General features: G+C 35.0%; 1 protein-coding gene across 1 annotated transcript in view; it reads left to right on the forward strand.

Moving 5' to 3' along the window:
* LOC110393513 (regulating synaptic membrane exocytosis protein 2-like) overlaps window positions 1–18739 on the forward strand; it is a 285663-nt gene extending 266924 nt beyond the window's left edge. Inside the window, exons 20-21 of the mRNA XM_021386412.1 lie at window positions 17797–17897; window positions 18731–18739. Of these exons, the coding sequence (XP_021242087.1) occupies window positions 17797–17897; window positions 18731–18739 (110 nt within the window). The remainder of the gene's footprint in view (window positions 1–17796; window positions 17898–18730) is intronic.

The raw sequence follows: 22210 nt of genomic DNA on the forward strand, positions 1-22210 counted from the left end.
TTCTTGGATGTTGCTTTCTGCCTTCTTTTCTGTTATTCTTAACTCAGTAGGAGTAACTCACAGCTTACTTGGTCCTACTGTTTCCCATACCATGTATTATATATAGCACATGTTAAACTTAGCCTATATTATGTAGTTCCTGAATTAAATGTCTTCCGTCTTCCTTGTGTTTTCTTTATCCTAGTTAGTCCTCTGCTTATATTTTTGAGGAAAAATATCAGCATCTGTCTGGTGTGCAGCTGTGGTTTTGTGTGTGTGAATTTACACTCTTAAGGTGAAGAACTCACCTTTAACTGGTAGCCTGTCACTTTGTTTAAAAAGTCAGAAGTATGAAATAAGTTCTGTATCTACAGGAAGGATTACAGGAAAATGTGGATTAATGGTTTTAAATAATATTATGGAAAAGTGATTTTATTTACACTCTAATGCCAGATTACCATTTAGCAATTATTTCTGCGCTTTATTATTCAGCTGTCTACTCCTCCTCATTTACCTGTATCCGTAGCATTTTACTGTGTAAAGAGCATCCACAAATGTTTCCAAATCTGGAAGGCATGGGTGTTCATGAGGTCATTAATGCAGTGGAAGATCTTTGCTTTTAAGGAGCAGAAAAAAACTGAAAAAAAAAGTAATCAGCTTACATCTCTTGGTCCAGTTCTATTATTTCAGATGGGTGTGTTTACTATGTGAGGTTTCAAACATACTTTTTAAAATTAAGTTCCTAAATACATCTTTTCAATTACTGGCATTACTTTAAATGAAAAGTTATGTATCAAAGCATGGTAAAATAGTTGGTGTTTCTCTTGTTTTCTCAGATTTCCAGTACAGGTGGCTTTCATTTACTTTAAAAGTCTATTTATTGAGAGAGTTTTGTTTCTAAAGCTGTATGTAATACCCTTATACATATCACACTCCCCCATGAAGATGAACAATTGATCCAAATAAATGCTGCTTCCACAACAAAGCAGTAACAATGGAAATGAAGACTGCCTATTGACATTATGTAAATTTAATAGAATTTTATTCCATGATTTTGTTTAGGTTGTAATACATTTTTATCAACAAAGATCTAATGTAGTGGATTAAAATGTACAGAACCAGAAAGTTTTCAAATCATTGTTTGGGATTATGGAACAGCTTCTGAATGGGGAGGTGATTGATACACACAAGTGTCATTATGTCTAAGCTAAAACATCTCTTAATACTTTCTTCTTGACGTCATTAATGGAAAGATTGTGCATTACCATACCACAAATACTTATAATTCATTAATGTTTACAACAATTAATGATCAAATTCTACAAGCCACGTCTAAGAAATGCAGTGTCAGTTGAACAGGTATCCACAATGAGAAAATACAAATTGTCTTATATTTTTGTCTCTGGCTTCTACAGAATGATTCTTCTGACATATTTGATCAGTAAAAACTTAAAACTGAAAATATATTTGTAAATATTTTTTTTTTGCTTGGCACTTTGATACATAAACATTATGCTTCTAACAAACACTTTGCACAAGGGCTTTTAAAAATCCTGTTTTAAAAATATGTTGACACATGCGATTGATATGCAGCCAAATACTAATTAGTTGGTTCTGAAATCTTCAATGGGAGTTTCACTGCTCTTCAATTGTGTCAACACTAAAACCTACTGACATTACTAGAATGACTTATGTTACCATATCAGGACATATTCCTAATCTGAAATTATGTGGTCCCAAGCATCTTTTGAAAGCTTCTGAAGTTTTTTAGACTTCTCTTAATGTAATGTATGTCTTAGAGATATAAATTCTTACAGATGCTAAAAAAACACAAATGAAATATAATGGTGTCATAACAGAGCCTTTCTAATGGCAGTATTTGACATAGAAGGAGTGCATGCTTCAAGGCTACAAATAATATCTAAATATATAGATACTAGAAAACAATTTCTGAAAAAAAAGTAAGTTTTTAATTTTTAGATGGGTTTTTGGTGATGGAAATAATGATTTATTTATTTAAATGGTATGGAAATTATAACCACACTGTATCAATACAGGCTATGTAGCACCAAGGACAAGTAGATCTTTTTGTTTGCTTATGTGTATTTCATACTACAGATTCATTGCACTTGCACAGATAAAAATATATTTATACACTGATACTTTTTTTAAAAACAATAGATGACATAGCATCCTTTGTCAAACTTGTCAGCTGCTATGCTTTCACAATTTATATCTCACATATAACACGTGGTCATTTTGTAAGCAAATTTAATTGCCTGAAAATGCATTCTAAACATACGCTACAGTCTGCTTGTGTTTACAGTAAATTTTTGGTACAGTCATGGTATTTGATGGATGAAAATGATATGCTGCTAGCTTAGAGTAAAATGGTTTACCATACAACATAGGAGTTATCAGATGATTATTAGTGTTATTACTGTTGTCTTTCATTTCATTTTATGAATTTATATTGCTTATTCTAATTTTGCATTTTTTCAGTGGTACCTTGATACTGACTGTAAAATGCGGATAAAAGTATATACTGTATTTTTTTGTGCTGTCTGAACTTTTCTGAAATTCTTAATCTAATATCTGCAGGGTTAGTAAATTGTAAACAGTGTTTAATAACTCGTTAGCAAACTGCAAGCTGAATTTAGATCAGGGCTTATAGATACATACAGTATTTTTAATTCTTATGTTTTTTTTGTGAGAATGCATTTGTTTTGTAAGTCATAGTTCATAGCTTCACAGTTCTTTTTAATAATTATTATTTTTCAAGATGAATTCCTCCCATTCTTTTACTATAAATAGATGTTCAGTACAGAAAATGACACTGTCCCTCAGATTTTCTCCGTGTCTGAAATGGCAGTGTGTTTTGAATATGAAGTAATAAAGTAAGTAATGAGAGTGTTGTTTTTGCATTTAATTTGCATGCATTTCCAGTAACTTAGACTACCGTGAGATGAATAATACTTGGTTTTGAAAGAGTATCTGCTTGATACATGAGAGCTAATACCTATCTGTTATTTTTTTCATGTTCAATATTTTGTTCTTTATAGTATTGCCATTGGCAGAGTGTTACAATAATGTGGTCCTTTCCAGAGTGTGTTATGTGGATTCTGAAATTTCTTGAGCTTGTATACCCTTTTCCAAACAATCTGTTTCCGTTTTGTTTTCCATTTTCGATACATGAAGTTTGATTTAGTGTAAATTAAAACTATTTAATAATAGAATTATCTAATAGTGCACTTCACATTGGTGATTCCAAAGTGATTTCAATACTTGAAAAAAAATTTAATATTTGCATTCGAGTAGCTAACATTCCAAAAAGTTGAACAGGCGTGAACAGCAGCATTTCTACTAGTTAACACACGTTTTACTATCCAGGTTTCTTTTCAGCTTCGTTGCAAGGATTGACTTTGCTCTCAGTGATAACATTTGTTATTTCCTCAGCTCCTGTACTAACCCTGTCTTTACTCTTCTTTTTCAACAACTGTAGTTTAACCACTTCTTTCTCAGCTTTCTTTCTTCTTCTGGTGTCTGTTATTTTTTCCCCCATTTACTAACTCTGCTCTGCAGACTTCTCTCTAAAACAATTTTTGGCCCTTTCCCTCAGTGTCAGTTTTAACCTTCTGAATACATCCTCTCACGCCCATCTCCTTTGTCTATGTCTGTCCATTACACGATGTGATCACAGAAGAAGCGGAATCATCAAGGAGAAGAAACTCAGGTCTGTCTCTTCTACTGCTTTTTTCTGTGCTATTTTTCATTTTACCTTTCCTATAGATTTTATCCTAGCTCACTTCATTTACTTTTCACTCTCTTCCTCTCTCAATCTATTTAAACATTACCAAACTATAAAAGTTTAACTTAGATCAATATATTTATGTAATTTTTATTACCCATGAAATATGTACTCTACAAAAAATTTCAAAAGGCAACTCATAATGCATGTGCATACCTTAAGATTATGAACTGATTAAATTTATCTTACCTCTGTGTTTGTTTCCCATCTCCAATATCTCTGTGTTAAGCCTCTAAGCTTCCAGCTAGCACACAAAAACAATCTGTAATTTGTTATAGCTTCACATTTGGAAACTTCTACAGAAAGTAGAAAACTCAGACATAACACTCCTGGGAAGATATAATTTGAGAACTGAATAATCTCAGAATGTTACCTTTCATGCACTGAAATTTCAAACTTAGCTTCATTGAACAAGACTCATTTTTGTTAGGAGATGTTAGTGATCAAAAGCTGTTCTCTCGTGGCAAAAAGTGTAAAACAGGAGGGTTTGATAACAGAGCGAGAAATCAAAACATTAAAGGAAATCTAATTTAGCTGTACTGGTTGTGGCTTTTCTTTCATAATGTACATTATTTTTTAAAGTGTTATCTTTCATATCAAATATTAAACTACCATTTATTGAATTTTCCATGTAATACATTATATTATATATATAATATATATATTACTGATACAATACTAAATTCTAGCAAGGCATCTTAGCTCTAAAAATGCAAAGTTGCATTTTTATCCCATATGAAATAACACAGCAAGACAGATGCTTGTTCAGTCATGCTATGTCAGAAGAAGGAAATTCCCCATTTTTAAGCTGATCAAATTCACACATAAAATTTAAATTTTACACTTATTCTGTCAAAGCTCTCATTTTTTCCTGCTGTTATGCCAATGAATTAGAGAAGCCACTTTGATGCTCTTTAGCTTCTAAAATCTGAAGGAATTTCTGTGACTGGTCCATTAGACTTAAGTAGGATTTAGTGAAATATTTTTTATCATTCCTCTGTTGTGACTGGCTCCTTCAGAACTCAGTTTTACTTTTGGTATTACTCTTTTCATAAGCCCCTAGAGTTTATCTATGCTGCCTCTCAGAAGTTAGTTACAGTGGTCTTCATACATAACAAATCTCAAGATAGAAGTCATTTAAACTGCATGGCAGGGGTTGACAGTGGATAAAGAGGGCAAGTGGTAATGAGAATTAAGTGATCTGAGTTCTACTTTCTTTAAATCATCACTACTGGAAATTAATAAATTCATGCTGTAGAAAGACTGAGATTACTTGTCTCATGCTTAAGATTCATTTTTGTGAAGTTAGTCTGAATCTCTTTCATAACATAAAAAGAATTTAGGAAATGGGTCACTCAGTCCTCTATTTGTTCATAATACAGAAAAGGGAAAGTTGTGGATGCTTTTAGTCAAGGATCCTCTTCTGATTTGTGAATCCTAGTTGATTCTTGGAGTAGGAAGAAGTGACACCTAAAAAGAATGTCTCAGAAAAGCATCTATTTTTATGACATATGTTTCTTGAACAGATTTGATAAGAAAATACCTGTGTATTGTTAACTTTTCTGGACATTCCACTTGAAAGAAACTTCTGCAAAGCAGTGTTTTGTTCTCTGACAGATTTAAGCAAATATTTTAAGCACTCATAAAGTTAATTGTCTAGCAGAGAAATGTGGAAGCATGGTCAGAGGCACAGTTGCAAAACTCACTGCTCTTAACCTTAAAGCAATTAGTTTGCTTTGTACATACGAACATATTTTCAGATGTACGTTTAAGAATGGTTCCCTGATGAACTTCTATGCTTCACCTCAATGACATCAAATCTACACATTTCGCTAAGGCACTCTGTGCAAATGTGTGCACAGCTATAGACAAGGGTATCATGTCAAAGACATACCTTCAGAAGGAGATATTTCCCCATTGGTTTAGAATTTGCTTTTAGAAGTGTTAAACTAGGATTACCCATTTGCTGGTTTTCTTCTGGAAATGGTTTTCACGGTACCATGCTACCAAACACTGAGGTGGATCAAAGGATTTGCTATTGATTTTAGGTTTTACTAGAGCTATAAATGTTGAAAAAGCTAAATACCTGAATATGTGACTACTGTATTGAAATAAAAATATTACTTTTCCATGGACGTTATCATCTTTCACAGCAAAAATGAGAAAATTTTATTCCTTGAAAAACAACCTAGAATTTTTTAGTGGGAACATCCTATGAGAGTGCATGCAGTTTATGCTATATATTTCAAGCACAAAGGCAACTTCAAATTGCTAAAAAAACAAAACACTCTCATACAAATTGTATTATTTGAAAGCAGTACATGTTGATAGCATCCATAATGATCAAACACTGTTTTCCTTTGCTGAATGAGGAGCTTCATAATGCGTTTTTCACAGTTTGTTTCTAAAATTGGATTCTGCAAATAAAGAATGAAGGAATTTTAGTTATGAACTGGGGAACGTTCTTTTCATCAGTGGTTGTGATGAACAAGATGCTGTTGCATCAACAAAATGCAATGATGCTTATTGTGGTCTTTAAGCATATAGAAAACATTCATGAAATGTACCCCTAAATGTGAGCTGACTCAAGTAACAATAGCGCAAACTGGTCACCGAGACTAAAGAGAGCCTGAGCCATGACAGGCTAAGGGCAGTAAGTGTAGAGGTAGCATAACTACCACTAGTCAATCAACACTAGGTTTACTCCAGGTTAACAAAGGTGATGCCCAGTCATTGCTGTTTTTTTGAGACAGTGGCTGGAGGACAGGAGGTGGACTACTGGAGACAGCTCTGGCTCTGACAGATGTGAAAAGCCAGGAAATAGAAATTCTGGTTCTTCTTTACAACTTTTGGAGCAGAACTTCTCTCTCATAAAAGGGGCATAAGAAGGATTGATTTGGGTTTTTTCTAACCGTATTTGAAAATGAAATTTAAATAGATGAAGACTTTATTTTTTTTTCTGTTCTATCATTTTTATGTAAGATTCGTTTTATGGTAACTTCTTAGCTTGGGGCAAAGCTTATGAAAGCTACAAACTCTGTCAAAGTATGACCAAATCAGAGCTGTCAGCCCAGGGCAGTGGAGGGCCGAACAGAAAAGAGCCTGGAAAATAAACTGAGGAAGTGAATGCTAAAGATGTGTATGATTGAGATAGTTTAAGACAGTAACTACAATGGAAGAGAAGGACCCTTCTTTGTATTTGTTCTTATCTACAGTATCATGAGAAGGTTTTTGAGCCTTTCAAGGGTGAATCTACTCTTGTATACTTTATAAACAAGACGTGACACTCCTCTATTTTTGAGTTATAGTCACTATTCAGTGACACACTTCCCCTTAAAGAACAGGATAGAGATTTGTTTTATTTCCATCTCTCACATATTGAAAACGAATTCCTAGAAGGAATTTGTAACATTTTAGTTCAAATGCAGTTAGATAACTTGTGTGTCTCTGAAGAGTTCTGTGATATTTAATTTCACAAGTTTGTTTAAAATCTTGTATCTTAGATTCTAACTGAGACATTTAGAGAGTCCAACTCTCTGTTTGAACTGCAGAACTCAAAGGGATAGTTCAATATCAAATTCGGTTTAAAGGTATTTATCATACTAACAGATGTATCATGTTGGATAGCTGGGGGACTCTTTGTTCTTATTGTTAATTCTTATTAGAATTAACACCAGAAACCAGAAGCTGTGAAGCTTTCAAACCCTCAAATAGCCATCTGTACTGGACTAGGCAAAAAAGGCTGGTTTTCAGACTGGCAAAGGAAAAATAGTCAAAATATCAGTTTATAGAATTAAAAATGAAAGCATAGTAGTGCAAAAGACAGAGCACCAGTAAAGGTTTGAGAGCTGAGTTTGTAATTCTCTTGTCTTGCATGAAGGTGAACACACTAGTGTTGTTTTTGTGTCCTTAGCTTAAATCTTTAACCATATTTTTGTCTGTTGAAATGCCAGTGAAGATTTCTTGCATTCTTAGGATGGCTGAAGAATCTCTATTAATAGTTAGTTGCTCTTCTGAAATCAAGCATAGTTATCTTTGAGTGTTTGTGCCGAAATGGCTCTGTCAGACTGTGAAATATTCTGTGGTTATACTGTGGAGCATGGTCGGTGGTAGGAACTCTCAGGTGCTTGCATGCTTGGCAAAAAAAGAACTGTGACACTGGATTAGGGCTTTCATGACGATGATGCAGAGTTAATAGCATGGCTGATCTGAATGGAAATTCACGAGAACAGAATACAGGAGCCCACTAACCCCACAAGGATTTTTCTTTTACGTTCTCAGAATCCTAATTCCTATCCTTTACATAGAAAGGTTTTGCCACAGTTCTTCATGGAATTGAAATGTGGTGCTTTAGCTGATGTTAGTCTTGCCACTTCTGCTTTAGTAATACCTATTTCCATGTGGGATCTCAGGCCACCAAAATGTATGTACTTTATGTGAGGCAGCAAGGACAAACTCACAGACTACCTTGCAAAAACCACCTTGGAAAAGGATCCATGGGTAAACATGCTATTGAAGTGTTGATAATAACCCTAATTATTGTTTAATAAACATGCAAAATAGACTTCCCAGCTTGCTTCAAAAGACCTCTGTCCCTTATGAGCTGCACTAGTTTATCCCCAGTGATGAAGGCCTTAGCTGACCCTGTCAATTTATGAGCCCATGGTTCTAGAGATTCTTTCACTTTCTAGCCTCAATCACCCCACCATCTTATTCAACCCTATTACTAAGCAGTGCCATGTATTGTGCAAATAATAACATTGTTAGCATGGTTTAAGCATTGTGATAAAAATTTGTTTAATTGGTGAGAAATGTCCCCTGGCTTTCAGTCTTTGTTTAGAAATGCCAAGTTTGAAGCTATGAATTTTTGAAAAGCAACAAAACCATCAAGCAATTCCCAAATAGAAAACAGGAATGCAAAGGCATGTTCCCCCACTTGGAATCTGGCTAATTGAATTGTCTTCCTCCTAGCATTCCCTTTTAAGGATTGTAATTGACACTTAATCTCATATAAAACACATCTTCAACATTTCTATAGTTTTCAGCCATATTCTTTTCATTCAAATTGTGAAGTGCATCACAGTCTTTTTGGAGAGGCCTTGTTTGTTGCATCAGTAGCTTCTGTACATTTCCCACACTTCAGACATAAAGCCCTGGAGCGAGGTTCAGGAGCCCCTTACATCAGACATTCTGTAGCCATTGGGTAGTTATATTTGTCACAATTTTCACAGCCCAAATTACTAAGTTCAGGGCTAATTTCTTAGAGGTAGAACTGGAATTGAATTGCTCTGGAAATTGGAGGAAATGTAATTCTTTGATTACAAGGCCTTTAACTGACAGTTTTTTATGTACAAAGCAAATAAATTCTGGTTTTTCTTCTAGGAAACAATCTTGTTTCCTTTGCCTGCTCTGATAAAAATACTGTTTCAAGGATTCATCTTGGTATAAGATTGATTTTCCTGTGGTTTCATACAGAGCTTTCCAAGAGAAATCTTTTCTACCGAATATGTAAAGAAGTCACGCTAGTAAGAAATTTTACTACCATTTCTAAAAATACTTATATAAAGTTAGGATCCTACCTATACATTTGATTTTTCCTAAATAAAATATAATTTATTAATCCCCCCTACTTTGAAGAATCAGGTTAATTGTTTTCATCAAAGCACTAAAGCGAATTTAACAAGTCTTTAAATACAATTGCTACAGTCATACTGCTGATTTTATCTTGTGTCAGCAAATATGAAAAGTAGAAGCATAAGACTTTTCAAAATTGTTGTTGTCATTGTCCTATCTTATGTCTAAAATTAAAGACGAACAAGGAGTTCTGCTTCTTCTGTCTGTTCCAATAAGATAAACATCTTTCAGTGTTGGAGGTTGCAATTGCTTTCATTCAAAGATAGGAAGTCTGAGTTTATTTCAGAACCCAGCCCAAGCTAATGGAAATCTCTCTGTTCGGGGTCCCAGGTGAAAGTACTATTGTGGATCAATCTGTTGAAGTGATCCCTGTACAGCTACAAATAATTGCAGAAGAGAGAGTTCAAGGTTGAACCAGACTTTAACCTTGAGTTTTGAGCAGACGGCTATGAGAGAAGGGGGAAGCCCAGGAGGAAATCTCTAAAGCTCAGCACCTCCTGGTGGCCTTATGGCTACAGTGAGGCTCACCCTCAACTTCCCAGAGAAGGCAGAAAGCTCCTAACTTCTGGAGCAATTGTTGAATGCTGCCATCAGTATCCATGTTTAGGGAGAAGTCTGCTGTCCTGCTTCCTCTGTGGAACTGTTATTCTTTTCAGACATTTGCAGAGATTATGACATTTTGCTCCAAGGGCAATGGAGTCCCTGCTCCACAGGACTACTTGGGGTGAGGGTGGCAAAGTGTGCTGGGGTGCTCTGGCTGTGGTACCTTCAGGTGCCCATCAGATCCTTGGATCTCACCATGTTAAGGTATTTACAAGATAATATAGGTGGTCAAAGCCATTTTAGATCAGTTCTAGTTCTCACTAAGACCGCTCTTGTATGAGTCCCTTGACTACCATTATCTTCCCTTTGCATTCTCTTCTCTTTGTTTTATCTCCCAGATATGTTAGGATTGTTAGATACATTCATAACTGTTGGAAAGAATAGACCCTTACCGGATCAGGGGAGCTAAACAATTCATAAATGTCAGTGAACATTCTGATAGCAATATTCAGTTGTATTATTGGAACAAGGTTTTGAGAGAGGATCTTTCAGCATCTTTATCCTTCTGCTTCATCCCTATATTTCATCTGTGTACTTCAGTATTCTGTCTATTCTGATTAAGCTGAAAACTGGTGTAGAAATTTTCTCTAAGATACAGAAATGTCTCCTTTATGAAAGCAGAGATTATTTTTGTTTAATTCTGAAAACATTGTCTCATCAATTGAAATAGTTACACCCCCTTACACCCCCAGATAGAGTATATGTATTTGCTTTGTAAACTAAATTTCATTCAGGTGATCAAGAAAACCGTTGACTGATACGATGATATTGAAGAAAACATCTAAATAGAAACACAGAAGATTTAGGAGTGACTGTCTACTTTTTCATCTTATTCACCTTGAGACATTTCTAAATCATCTTACTGGATTTTTTGATTTTCAGCATTTTCAAGTCATTTTTGGGGGTGTTTTTTGTTTGATTGTTCGTTTTGGATTTGAGCGCCTAGTAACCAGGCAAACTCAAATCATTATTTACTGTAGATTCAATGTTCTGAACTTGCTTTGAATTCATTTAAGAGAGGATAATTAAGCCCATAGTTGCTGTGAAGGTTTTTGCTGCTGAAAAGTTAGCATTGTTTTATTTGCTCAGTGGACAATACTGGTACTGTTCAGTTTTGCTGCTTCCCGCTTTGAATTGAGATCTTTCTCAACTCAATTTTCTGTTCTTCTTTGTACTTCTTTAGACACCTATTTACAAATCAACTGAAACCTCAGGTTTCAAGAGTGGGATCCACTCTTGATGACTTTTCTCATAGAAGTCTAAACAATTTACGTGTTGTAGAGATCTGTAAAAAATGTCACAACACTTCAATTACACTTTTGTAGTTCAAAAATCAAATAGAATGTTATGCTTGGTGAACCTATGGTATTCCTTTCTGTAAGTCAGCATGGAAATACTTTTTTTAATATACTTTTAAATTGGAGGCAAGAACAAGTGAATCTTGGGTGGGTTTCAAGTTTCCCATATTTTGTCTTTGTCTTCATTTTAAAAGTCATGGTTGAAAAGTCCCGTGGCCCAGACATATAGAAAAATGGACTCATAAGCATTTTTATAAAAGGAATTATGCTATATAATATTATATTTCTGTATGATGATATTACAGCCTGAGATTTATTTTCAACATAAGTATGAAATGACTTAGAAGTTTTATCATCGTGTCTGTGTTCAAACTGGAGGGTATTTTATATGGCTTTGACTTCACTTTCATCTATTTTGCATTATATTGAATTGTTGGTATTGCTATCAAATAGCTTTCTGCTTTAGAAAGTAATAAGGCAGTAGGAGACAGTATTGTATTCATAGCTTTTGTATTGTGACAGTAATTTAAAAAAAAATTGAAGAGCTTAAAAAGCAAACACAACTCTCTGTTTCTGTTGCTTTCATAGAAATTCCCACAACCTCCACAGACAGTACTGGCCAGACTACCCAAGGGCCAAAGCAGATGAATTCAAAGGGCCTTGTTTATATGGCTCGCAAAATGGGGCAGAAAAGGATAGGGATGGGTGAGGTCTCAAGAACTCACTGGATATCCACTGGTTTTCAGAAGCGTAGGGTTATGACTTGCCATATTCTCTTCCCATTAATTTGTCTAACAGTTCCACGAGGAATTGTCAGCAGATAACCATCCTGATCCTGCACAGAATGGCACATAAATGCCAGTTGCCATTTAAGTGGGGTGTATTACTTTGTGCTCTGCAGGAGCATATTTTTCTTTCTTACACTTCTGCATTGCCCTCATGTGATTTCTTTTTAAGAATGACTTAGTCCTCTGCTTTGGTACCCATCTCCAAGTGGTATTTCTTTAAAATATCTCTGTTTCCTTCTTCAGCTGGTAATAGCTTCCGTATTGCAAAGCATCAAGTAATTCTGTGAGCTACTTTCAATAACCAGTAATTCTGAAAAAATATTTAATTCTAATAGTACATAGTATTTTATTTTGTTGCGGGGACAAGATTGCTCCATATTCATGGGATCATGTTAATTGAAATTAATATAATTTTGGCTTAAAGTAAGAAAAAGAAACAGTCTGCTAAAAGTTAATGTGTTTCTAATTAAAGTAAATTTCATTTGACTTAAACTTCTTTCACATTAATTACCAAACTTGGATTTCAGCTTGTAGCATTTATGTGCTGCTGAACTATTTGATAGGGATCCAATGTATTTTCATTTCTCTGTGACAGAGGAATGCCCTGAGCCACATACAACCTTTGATATGAATTCAGAATATTTGTTAGCATCAGTTAGTTGGATTTATGTGCGTGAGCTGAGTTCTGAGTATTGATGTTAGTGCCTTTTGCACTTCATCATGTTTTAGCTCTAAGATAAGCTACAGTAATATCATTACTAAACCTTTTAACCTGTGGAAGCTATGAGAATTGATTAAACCAAGGAAGATTTAAAGCAATTACTGAAAACCATTCTGACACGTTCAATTTTTATGCTTGAGCCATTAGACTGCACATTGTGCATGTGCTGCATAAAACATAGACCACTCGGAATTTTTTTAGTTTTATCGTTGTCATCCTATCAAATGAAACTGTAAAATAACTATGTCTGACACCTGCCTTGCTGTCTTTTTTATTGAGTGTATTAATGATTCTGGAAGCGCACAAAATACCCTTGAGTTGCCACCAGTAAGTCCATGATAAGTGTGCACAAATGTATACAGGAGCATGCAGTGAATATGCCTCTGGATGTAGAGCACCATACTGACTGGTTGACTAAATTCATCAATTTAGATTAATTTGATGGTCTTTATTCATTTTTCCTTTCCAATGCATGCTTCATTGTTATTACTTTTATTATTATTTATGCATTTTCTCTCTCACCTTTTGTTTTTTGTTTTACATATTGCTTTCATTTGTTTTTAGAAGAAAAGAAAGCAGATCCAGAGAATGGGGATGCAGGTAGGGTTACTTATTCAGACCATTTTTGTACTTTTGCCCTTACGTCCTTTGATCTACCATGTTTAAGTGATTGTGTACCCTGGAGTTGGATCACAATGTTGATTTATTTTTATGATTTCTAAGTACGTATTAGGAATTCAAAACGAAGAATGGACCTTCGCAAATGTAATTCCTTTCCTTTCTTACGGGAGTCAATTTAGAGGGAAAAATGGGAAGAGACCAGAATCAACTCAAGAAAGCTCTCATACACTTAAAGACCTATTTTCTCCTCCCCAGTCCAGGCATAGAAGGTGCACACCTGCACACTGCCTATTTCCTCTCTGTAGCCAGTTTCTGACCTCCAAAATCTCACTGTTTCTCTAGTCATCTCATCACTAATTCTTGTCCCTTTGCTGGAGCCATTGTTCTGGGTAGGAAACATAGTTGATTTTGTATGCCTCTTGTCCATGCCCATCCAAAAGTAAATTCGTCTTAATATTTTAAGAACTCCACTCTGCTTACATACCCCATATTTCCCTTATATTCTCCATATCCCAGAAGCCCCATTGCACAGTACTTTACAAGCATCTTCTCCAAATGTTTCACTACCACCCGTATCTATAACAGCTAGAAGAATTTAATAATTTTCACTGGAGAGGGCAATGAAAGAAAGAATGAACACAGTCCCAGCTCTTTCTGTTTTCACTTTTTTAACAGACAAGTTTGTCATAGGCTAAGCTGAATGAGAAAGCCATTTTGTAGGCCCTTTTGCCTCTAGATGTGGACCAAGGGCCATCAACTGAAGAGTCTTACCCTAGAGAATAAACAGTATTTGACTTGAACATCCAAGAGCAGCCTCTAACTCCAGGCTGAGTGATTGCTTATTTCCTTGTAAAAATGTGACTCTGTATTGAGGTCAGGAAAAGCTAGGTGTTAACCACATTGCTGGTAACAGCCCATTACAGTTTATAGCACAAAAAAATAATAAAAAAAAGAAAGTTTTCAGTTCCAGTGAAAGCTTTAATGCTCAATTAGCTGAATCTCATAATTTTCCAAGATAAAACATTAAAATAATGGCTTGCATTCAAAGTTGGGGGAATGTTCTAGTGATTGCAGTGAGCTCATGACAGGTTACAGGTTTGCTGCCACAGTTGGCCTTACTCTTGGCCTTATTCTGCCATACTTGGTGGCTCCTGGCATTTTGGGACTATGTTTGCACTGTTGTGTTGTTATTTTCCCTTGGGATATTCTTTTCTAAAGTCATGGAGAATGTCTGGTATTGAATCAGCAATGGACTCTCCATCAGATATAAAGTTCTCCATCCTGGTGGCAGCCCCGTGGAACTAACTTTCAGGCCCTGTTTCGATTTTACATTGGAGAGTTGTTTAAACAGGCAAAACTCTGAGGTGTTAGCGGCAGTGTAATGATCCCAGTTGTACTAGATGAGCAGCATCAGACTTTGTTCTTCCGTAAGTCCACCTTTATTTTTTGGTATTTCTGTGGTTGAAGTTGGTGTGTCTCACGGGCTGTTTCTGTTGGAGGCACAGCTAATGTCTAGAAGCAAAATTTTGGAAGGAAGCTAAGGCAGATGAAGTGTGCTAAGGGTCACTTCTGCCTGGCCAAAACTTGGTTTTACACCTTTTGAGACATGCTAGTAGTAAATGAAAGTATACTAGAACTAGCTTTAATTTTTCTAGTGTCAGTCTCTATGTAGTACTGGAAGTATGTTGTGCTGAGCTCTAGCTAACAGCCTGAATAACTTGAGGGCTCTGTCAGCCTTTTGCTTCCAGTATAAAAGCTAATGATCCTAGATGTTCACCAATATTGATAACAAATAGTTCTGGGTCATCTACACACACTTCCTATATGACTCCCAATTACAGAGAGGTCCTTAGTATGGGACTGATGTTCAGGAGTGTTCATGGAGATTGTCCTCTGGCAGCAATGCTGGACAGTCTGTATGTCAGCTCTGTTCACAGCAGAAGCAAAGCCCTCAGGATTTCCTCTTTTTACATATAACTTAATTCATCTATTTGTTAAAGGCAGTTTCAAAAATAGACAGCAAGTTAGATTTTAACAAGCTTTAATGGGCATTGAATGTTTTTTTTTCTAAGTTTTGCTGTTATTTTTCTCTTGAGACCAAACTGAACCACCAGCTTGGCCTGTTGTGCTACAGAGGATCTCCCTTTCAATCATATTTTGGAGCACTTGATTTTGCAGAACACATACAATTGAATTTGTGGAAACCTATCCTTCAACTTGTGATAGATCATAAAAAAGAAAGAATATTTGCACAAGTAATTGTGAAAGCTTTAATGTGTGATCAGGAGGTGTTATTTCACTGCTTCTTGTCATTTTCTGAAGATCAGCAGGATGTCTGTGGACAAGGAACGTATGTGGTAATTTCGTAAGAAAACTTCATAACGAAATTCACAAAATTTACTTTGTGGTGAAAAGCATCTCCTTCATTACTGAGGAATGACAACTGGATTTTTAGCACGTTGTAATTTCAGCAAAGGATGATTTATTTATTTAAACTAAAGAAGTTAGAATATTTTACTTCAAAAATATTTCTGTTTGCTGAAGAAAAGTATCAGTTTACAGCTCAGAGGTTTTTTTTTTTTTTTAAAGAAGTTAGAATATCTTTATAGTGTTTTTAAAACCAAATCCTTAGAAAAATAGCTGCAGCTTAGAGATAACTTGGCAGAAACTGAGGCACCTTTAATGGTTGAGGTAAATAGCAATAGGAAAAACTAGCTGTTTTATTTTAGGAATTTTCAGCCACAGATGTCTTTTTTGTTATATCTCTCCCTATGAAACACCATTTATTCTTTTTTTCATTTGTTTTTATTAATTCACAGCTGTCTTAAAGGTTTCTCTGAAGTCTTTTCACTCACTTTGTTTGTAGGGAGTACAGAGGGAGAGCTGGAATACAAAAATCAGAAGCTGAAGGGTTTATAGATAACAGTACGGTTTAACATTCTCAGATTCCTTCTTCTTTTCACGCTCTCCCTTCCGGATTTTCCATGGGGTATTGCAAGATGGATCTGAAGGGCCTTTCTCCTAGTATGTGCTACTATTGTTACCATTGCACAGAAGGAAAATACAAAGCTCAGAGGCACTGCAGAGGCCCCATGGAAAGTCCCATTTTACTATTAGATCACAACTTTGGTGTAAGGTTTAGAGTTTAAGTCATATTTTATAGAGAAAACACTGGTATCTAATATTCCAGTCCTAGTCCGGTTCCACAGATGAAAGCCTAGATTGTTAGATGAATATAACGTACAAAAGCTTCCATTTTTGACTAATGAGATTCTGAAAATCTAATCGTAAGCAGCCTTTGGGTTAAAAATACAGCAAGTTTAAGATCAATGCCAGTAAAAAACAAAAAACAAACAAAAAAACCCAACCTTTTTGGCATTCAGTGAATTATTCTGGCATTATAACGTTCAAATGGAAGAGAGTCAAGCCTCTATGTATATAGTAGATAACTGTGTTTAGTTTGACAATCTTTTTTTTTAATCCTGAGCTCTTCTCTTCTCATTTTTCTGTTTCTATTTCTCACGCTTTCACTTCAGCTTTGACACTTCCTTATTATTTTGCTTAGTGAACTATGCAGTACCAGTTGGCTGAAAACAGCTGGTTCCTGAATCATATTTTAAGTACCCATCTCTACTGAGATTAATCATGTATTTGGTCCAAGGATAGTTAATCCTGAAATCATTCTTGAAGTTTTGTGTCTTTAGAGTGTAATACAGTGATACCACTGGATGGCTCTTTATCATTCCTTTATACCACTTTAAAATATTTTGAGCAAAATAAGAGTATACTTATGTGGTAAATGGATGCTCTGCCAGGCCGTGGTTGTTATCTGATTAGTAATTAGGTACAAAAATGCTGGTATCACACACACAAAAAAGGCACAACTAGGATGTCCATCCAAAATAAACACGATGATGTTGCATTGTTGCATTCCTTATTTATTTATTTATTTATTTATTTATTTATTTATTTATTTATTTAATGGAGGACATAATTTCTCTTGAATATGTTTGTAGTATAATTCTGTTCTGTGGAAACATTCTATTCCATATGCATCCATTTCTTCCACAGTGTTGGGTTCATTTGAATTGTGCAGATAATCCAATGCTTATTAAGTCTCTGCTGAAATAGTCACTCATGTACAGTTTTCCTCCTCTTACAACTTTCTGGTTTTCTTCAAAATTGTAATTCAGAAATTAAGATTATATATGTCATAAATTAAATAAATGAGATTTCATCTCTGTTAATAATTCTATAAGAATAATTTTGATATTGGAATTGATGACTGCTGTATTTATTTATTTTCCTTTCTTTCTTTTTTTCTTTTTTTTTTTAACTTAACAGGTTCGATGGATATAGAAGAGAGAAACCGACAAATGAAAATGAGCAAGTACAAACAGGTAGCAGGATCAGATTCCAGGCTGGAACAAGATTATCATTCTAAGGCAAGGGAGTTTTGTTTTGAAAAGCAACAAAATATGTTAAATATCCCTTTTAGAAAGTAATAGATGAATGGGAGGTAATTTCTTCAGTAAGAGTTTCTCTCCTGTCTGTAATAAAATTATTGCAAGAGTGCAACAAAACTCTTAATGCAGAATGTTCTTGATTATTAAAATTTAAGAAGGATTAGTTAAATTAAAAAAAATGGCAGTGTAATTACACATTGGAATGAACAGAAGGGTCATGATTTAAAAGCTCAAAGAGAAGGAAGAAAGAGGTTTATTAAGTGGTACATGTAGTGAAAGTTATTGAAACCTGTCCATGGTATTCATATAAGTGAACACAAGATTATCCTGGTCTCTTGAAAATGGGAAGTTGTAGTGTTACTTCATCTAATAATGGCAATTTAGCTATTGGAAAGGTGCTCTGTACATCAACACAAGCTTGTACCCTGACTGTGGCAATTTGCCAAAAATCTGGATTGTTATGTAGTAATATAGCCCCAAATATATTATCCAAAATTTCCTGCTATCTGGAACAGGGTCATGTCGTATACAATGTGTTAATTAAAACAATCAAGTTATTTTCAATTTAAATTCTATTATACAAAAATAATTTAATGTCCTCTAAAAGACTTCATTAATTGAGGTCAGATTATAAGTGAGAAACACGAGACTTCTGACCTACAAAAGCTGTTTGAGGAAGAGAAATCTATTTTAGTCATTATTTCCAGGATATCATTCCTTTCCTTAAAGGATCAGGAGTTATTGCAAAGTGAGCTTTTTAATATTTGAAGGCAAAACATCATTAAATCTGTTAAGTATTATTCGTTTTGCAGATAGTGTAGACTAATTTACTCAAAATAATTCCTTTTGGGAAAAAAAAGTGTTTCCTTTTTGAGAAAATAGAGGAAGTTTTTTTCAAAGCCCTTGAGAAACTGGGAAAAAGCTATTAATGTAAATAGAATTGACAAAGCAAAACAAAAAACTGCCTGTGAAAGATTTTAACTCTATAGATGTGCTGCATGATTTTTTGCATATTTTCCCCTCAGAGTTTTTATTACAGAAGACAGGATTTTTTATTAATACATAGGAGGTGCTTGGAGTACTGACATGTCTAGATGCTTGCTTTGTGTTGACACAACAAAATTATTTTCACTTATATCTATATTGTCTGCTTTGAAAAGTATTACCTCTTACAGGTGAGTGAGGTACTGTGAGCAGACCTTGTGAGTGTTATGATTGTATGTACCATAAAAATATGAATTTGTGTATTGTATGTATAATCAGACTTACTCTGCTAATTTCCCTGCTCCCTCAAGGCTTGACTGAAATTTGAGTCAGAAGTAGAACTGGTACAGAGTGAAGAGAATAAATGGGCTCTGATGTGAGGAAGCTGAATAGAATATAATTACCTGATTGAATATTTCCTACTCTTATTTTATCATTTCACCCACACCACATTATTGGGTCTCACTATACATTTTCTACCATTTTTATTACAAATTTACCTTCAATACTATTGGAATGTATTAAAGAGGAAAATTTAAATGGAATTCTTTCATGAAAATGGTGGTTTGTTTCTTGCACACATCAAATAATTTGTCTCCAGAAATAAACAATTTACTCTTTTGCCAAAGTGTAGTTTCAGTATTTGAAAAAGAGTTATTTATTCTATCTATTCTACTCATGGAACACGGATTGTTCACCTATATGTATTAATTCAAAAGGCATTCTTAAAATTCTAGTTTTTAAACCAAATCTGAACCATAACTCTCATTTGCTGTATGAGAGATCTGTCTTCATTTTTTCACTACTGCTCCTTCAGTTTCCTTAATTGAGCGTTTATATCATTTAGAGACAGAAAATGAGTAAGTACAATTTATCTACCTAGTGTCTGCAAAAATTCTCCTGGAATCTTGAACTAAAATACATATGTAAAAATGCGGAGTGAAATCTCACGTTTAGTATACTGTACAGTGACTTTGACTTTTTTGTACCTGTCTACTGGTGTAGCAGGTCGCCAAGTGTGTCATGCCTGAGAAAAATGTCAAAAACTAAGCATTAGGTGATATTCAGGCCAGGTAGCAAATAGAATTTTATTTTATACTCCTGTTTTATGTACTCCTTTAAATGGAAATAATCAGTAACTGAGTGTCCCTAATAATTACATTAAGAAAAAACACCCCTCCTTGCTGAGAAAGCAAAAGATTTAGTAGCAGAATTAGGACAATATTCAAATAGTTATCTGGTTTTGTTCTACCTCTGGAAGTCAATACTGGAAGCTTCATATGCTGGTGTGATGCATAGTCATACATTAAGTAGCTGGTGAGAAAAGTTTGTTCTGACGTGTTCTTAGAAGGAGCTAAAATAAGAAACTGACCTTCCTTTGTATTTTTTCTTATGTCTGATGTAATTGCAGATTGTATTTTTATTATTTGCATATATGGCTCATCAGTTTTTTGAGAGCTAAGTATTTTGTTTCCATAGTGCTTTGAATGCATGAGTTTGGCAGGTCATACACTGTGTAAGAGTTCTTCCCTTACTTGCAAAAGTTACTTTAGTCTGGTTTTGGGACAGAGGTAAGGAAAGCAAACAACATGTTTGATTTTCATAGAAACATATTTACTACTGAGGAGTCATGAGAGGAAAAATAGTAGGGGTGTAAAGGATAATGGAAAAGTATTTTTGGTACTAGAACAAATGATTGTTTTGAATAGTGGTTACTAGTAGAGTTGTACAGGAATAGATGCTGAAGTCTGAATTTTAGGGCTGGTGGAAGTTGACATGCAGGAAAACCTGGGTTCTGGTGGCACAGAAAAAAACAAACAAACACAGGAGCACAATAGCTTCCCACCAGGGAGAAATATAACTATTTGCCATACTATGATTCTGCAACATTAGCTGATGTATGTAATTTTCCTCAAGAATATTTCTAGGGCTAGCTTATTCTTTTGCATAGAAACTATGCTTCCTAGTTCTTATGTGTTCCAGCAAGATGAAGTGCTGAGTAGAGGGAAGAGCCAAGATCAGTGCCCAGAGAGGCTGAGCCAGCAGTATGCTGGGTTCACTTTGGTCACCTTTGGTTGGGCTGGCTTTTGAAGCTGATTCCCAAACTACCTCTTACAACCTCTCTGTCTTTATTTTTTTTTTTTTTTGTGCTGCTGCCATTCAAGCAAATTGATTGATGGGGCTATGGTTGGTAACTCCTGCCCCTGGCCATTCCCATCGCTGCTTGGGTTCACGAATTCCTGCTGACAAACCAAAGGAGAAAGGTGGAAGGAGTCATAATGCCCCTGTCTCCTTGCTGCCATGAGTAGGATGTGATCAGTGGGTTGACCAGGGAAAGCTGAAGAGCTTTACTGAGCAAAAAGCGAGAAGATACTTCCTAGACATGTTTGCAATCAATGTGAACTCAGTGTAGATGAAGTGAGAACTCCATCAACTGAAGCCCTGTTAGCCTCTCCAGAGGGTATCAGTAATTAAAAATATTGCATATCAGACTAAAGGAGGTTGTTTATATAGGAGTTAGAATAGAATAATGAAATGTGGTTGTTTTCTTTAGTACCAAATGTAAAATAGAGACTGGCAACTAGATGACACATTGAAATCTAAAAGTATGTGGCTCATTTTATTTGTTTTACTAGGAGAAAACAATGACCTACAAATAGGCATGGAGAAATCCAGTTATATAACACAGTAATTAGTAGTATATTAATTAAGGATATAATATACTAAAGCAACTAGAAACAAAGTTGGGGTATAATTAGTAAAAGACAAGATATAATCTGAATTTTTAGCAGAAATAGAGAAGAGATTTTTTAGCCAAATATAGAAAAGAGAACACCAAACAGAGTGTAATGAAGAACACCAAGGAGAAATGTCCAAGTTCATCCTTAATGATTCATACTGATGGTAAGAATGAAAATTCTACATCATGAGCTGCCTGTAATGCTGTGGTACCTTTTAATCAGTAATCATGATGCAAGATTTAGATTTTCCAGATACTGTACATCATAAATACATGAGCATAATTCTGTGTCTGGTGTAGGAGTGTAGTACTGGACAGAGTAGAATGCTCCTTTGTGACCTTCTCAAGCCTTAGCAAGACCAAGACAAATTAACATGTGGCAAAGAAGGCTTCAGCATGTGTTCAGTTCATTTGACAGATATAGATGCAGCCAAAATGACCTTGGAGCATGCAGATGCTGAAACGTTGCAGTTGTTCAGCCTGAGCCACTTTGATTCAACAGTGAATAAAGTATGGCCATCCTTATGGCCATAAGGAAAGGAGAAAAAATAAAGTTCATAGGGAAAGA

Source organism: Numida meleagris, chromosome 2 (genome assembly GCF_002078875.1).
Source record: "Numida meleagris isolate 19003 breed g44 Domestic line chromosome 2, NumMel1.0, whole genome shotgun sequence".
Lineage (NCBI taxonomy): Eukaryota > Metazoa > Chordata > Aves > Galliformes > Numididae > Numida > Numida meleagris.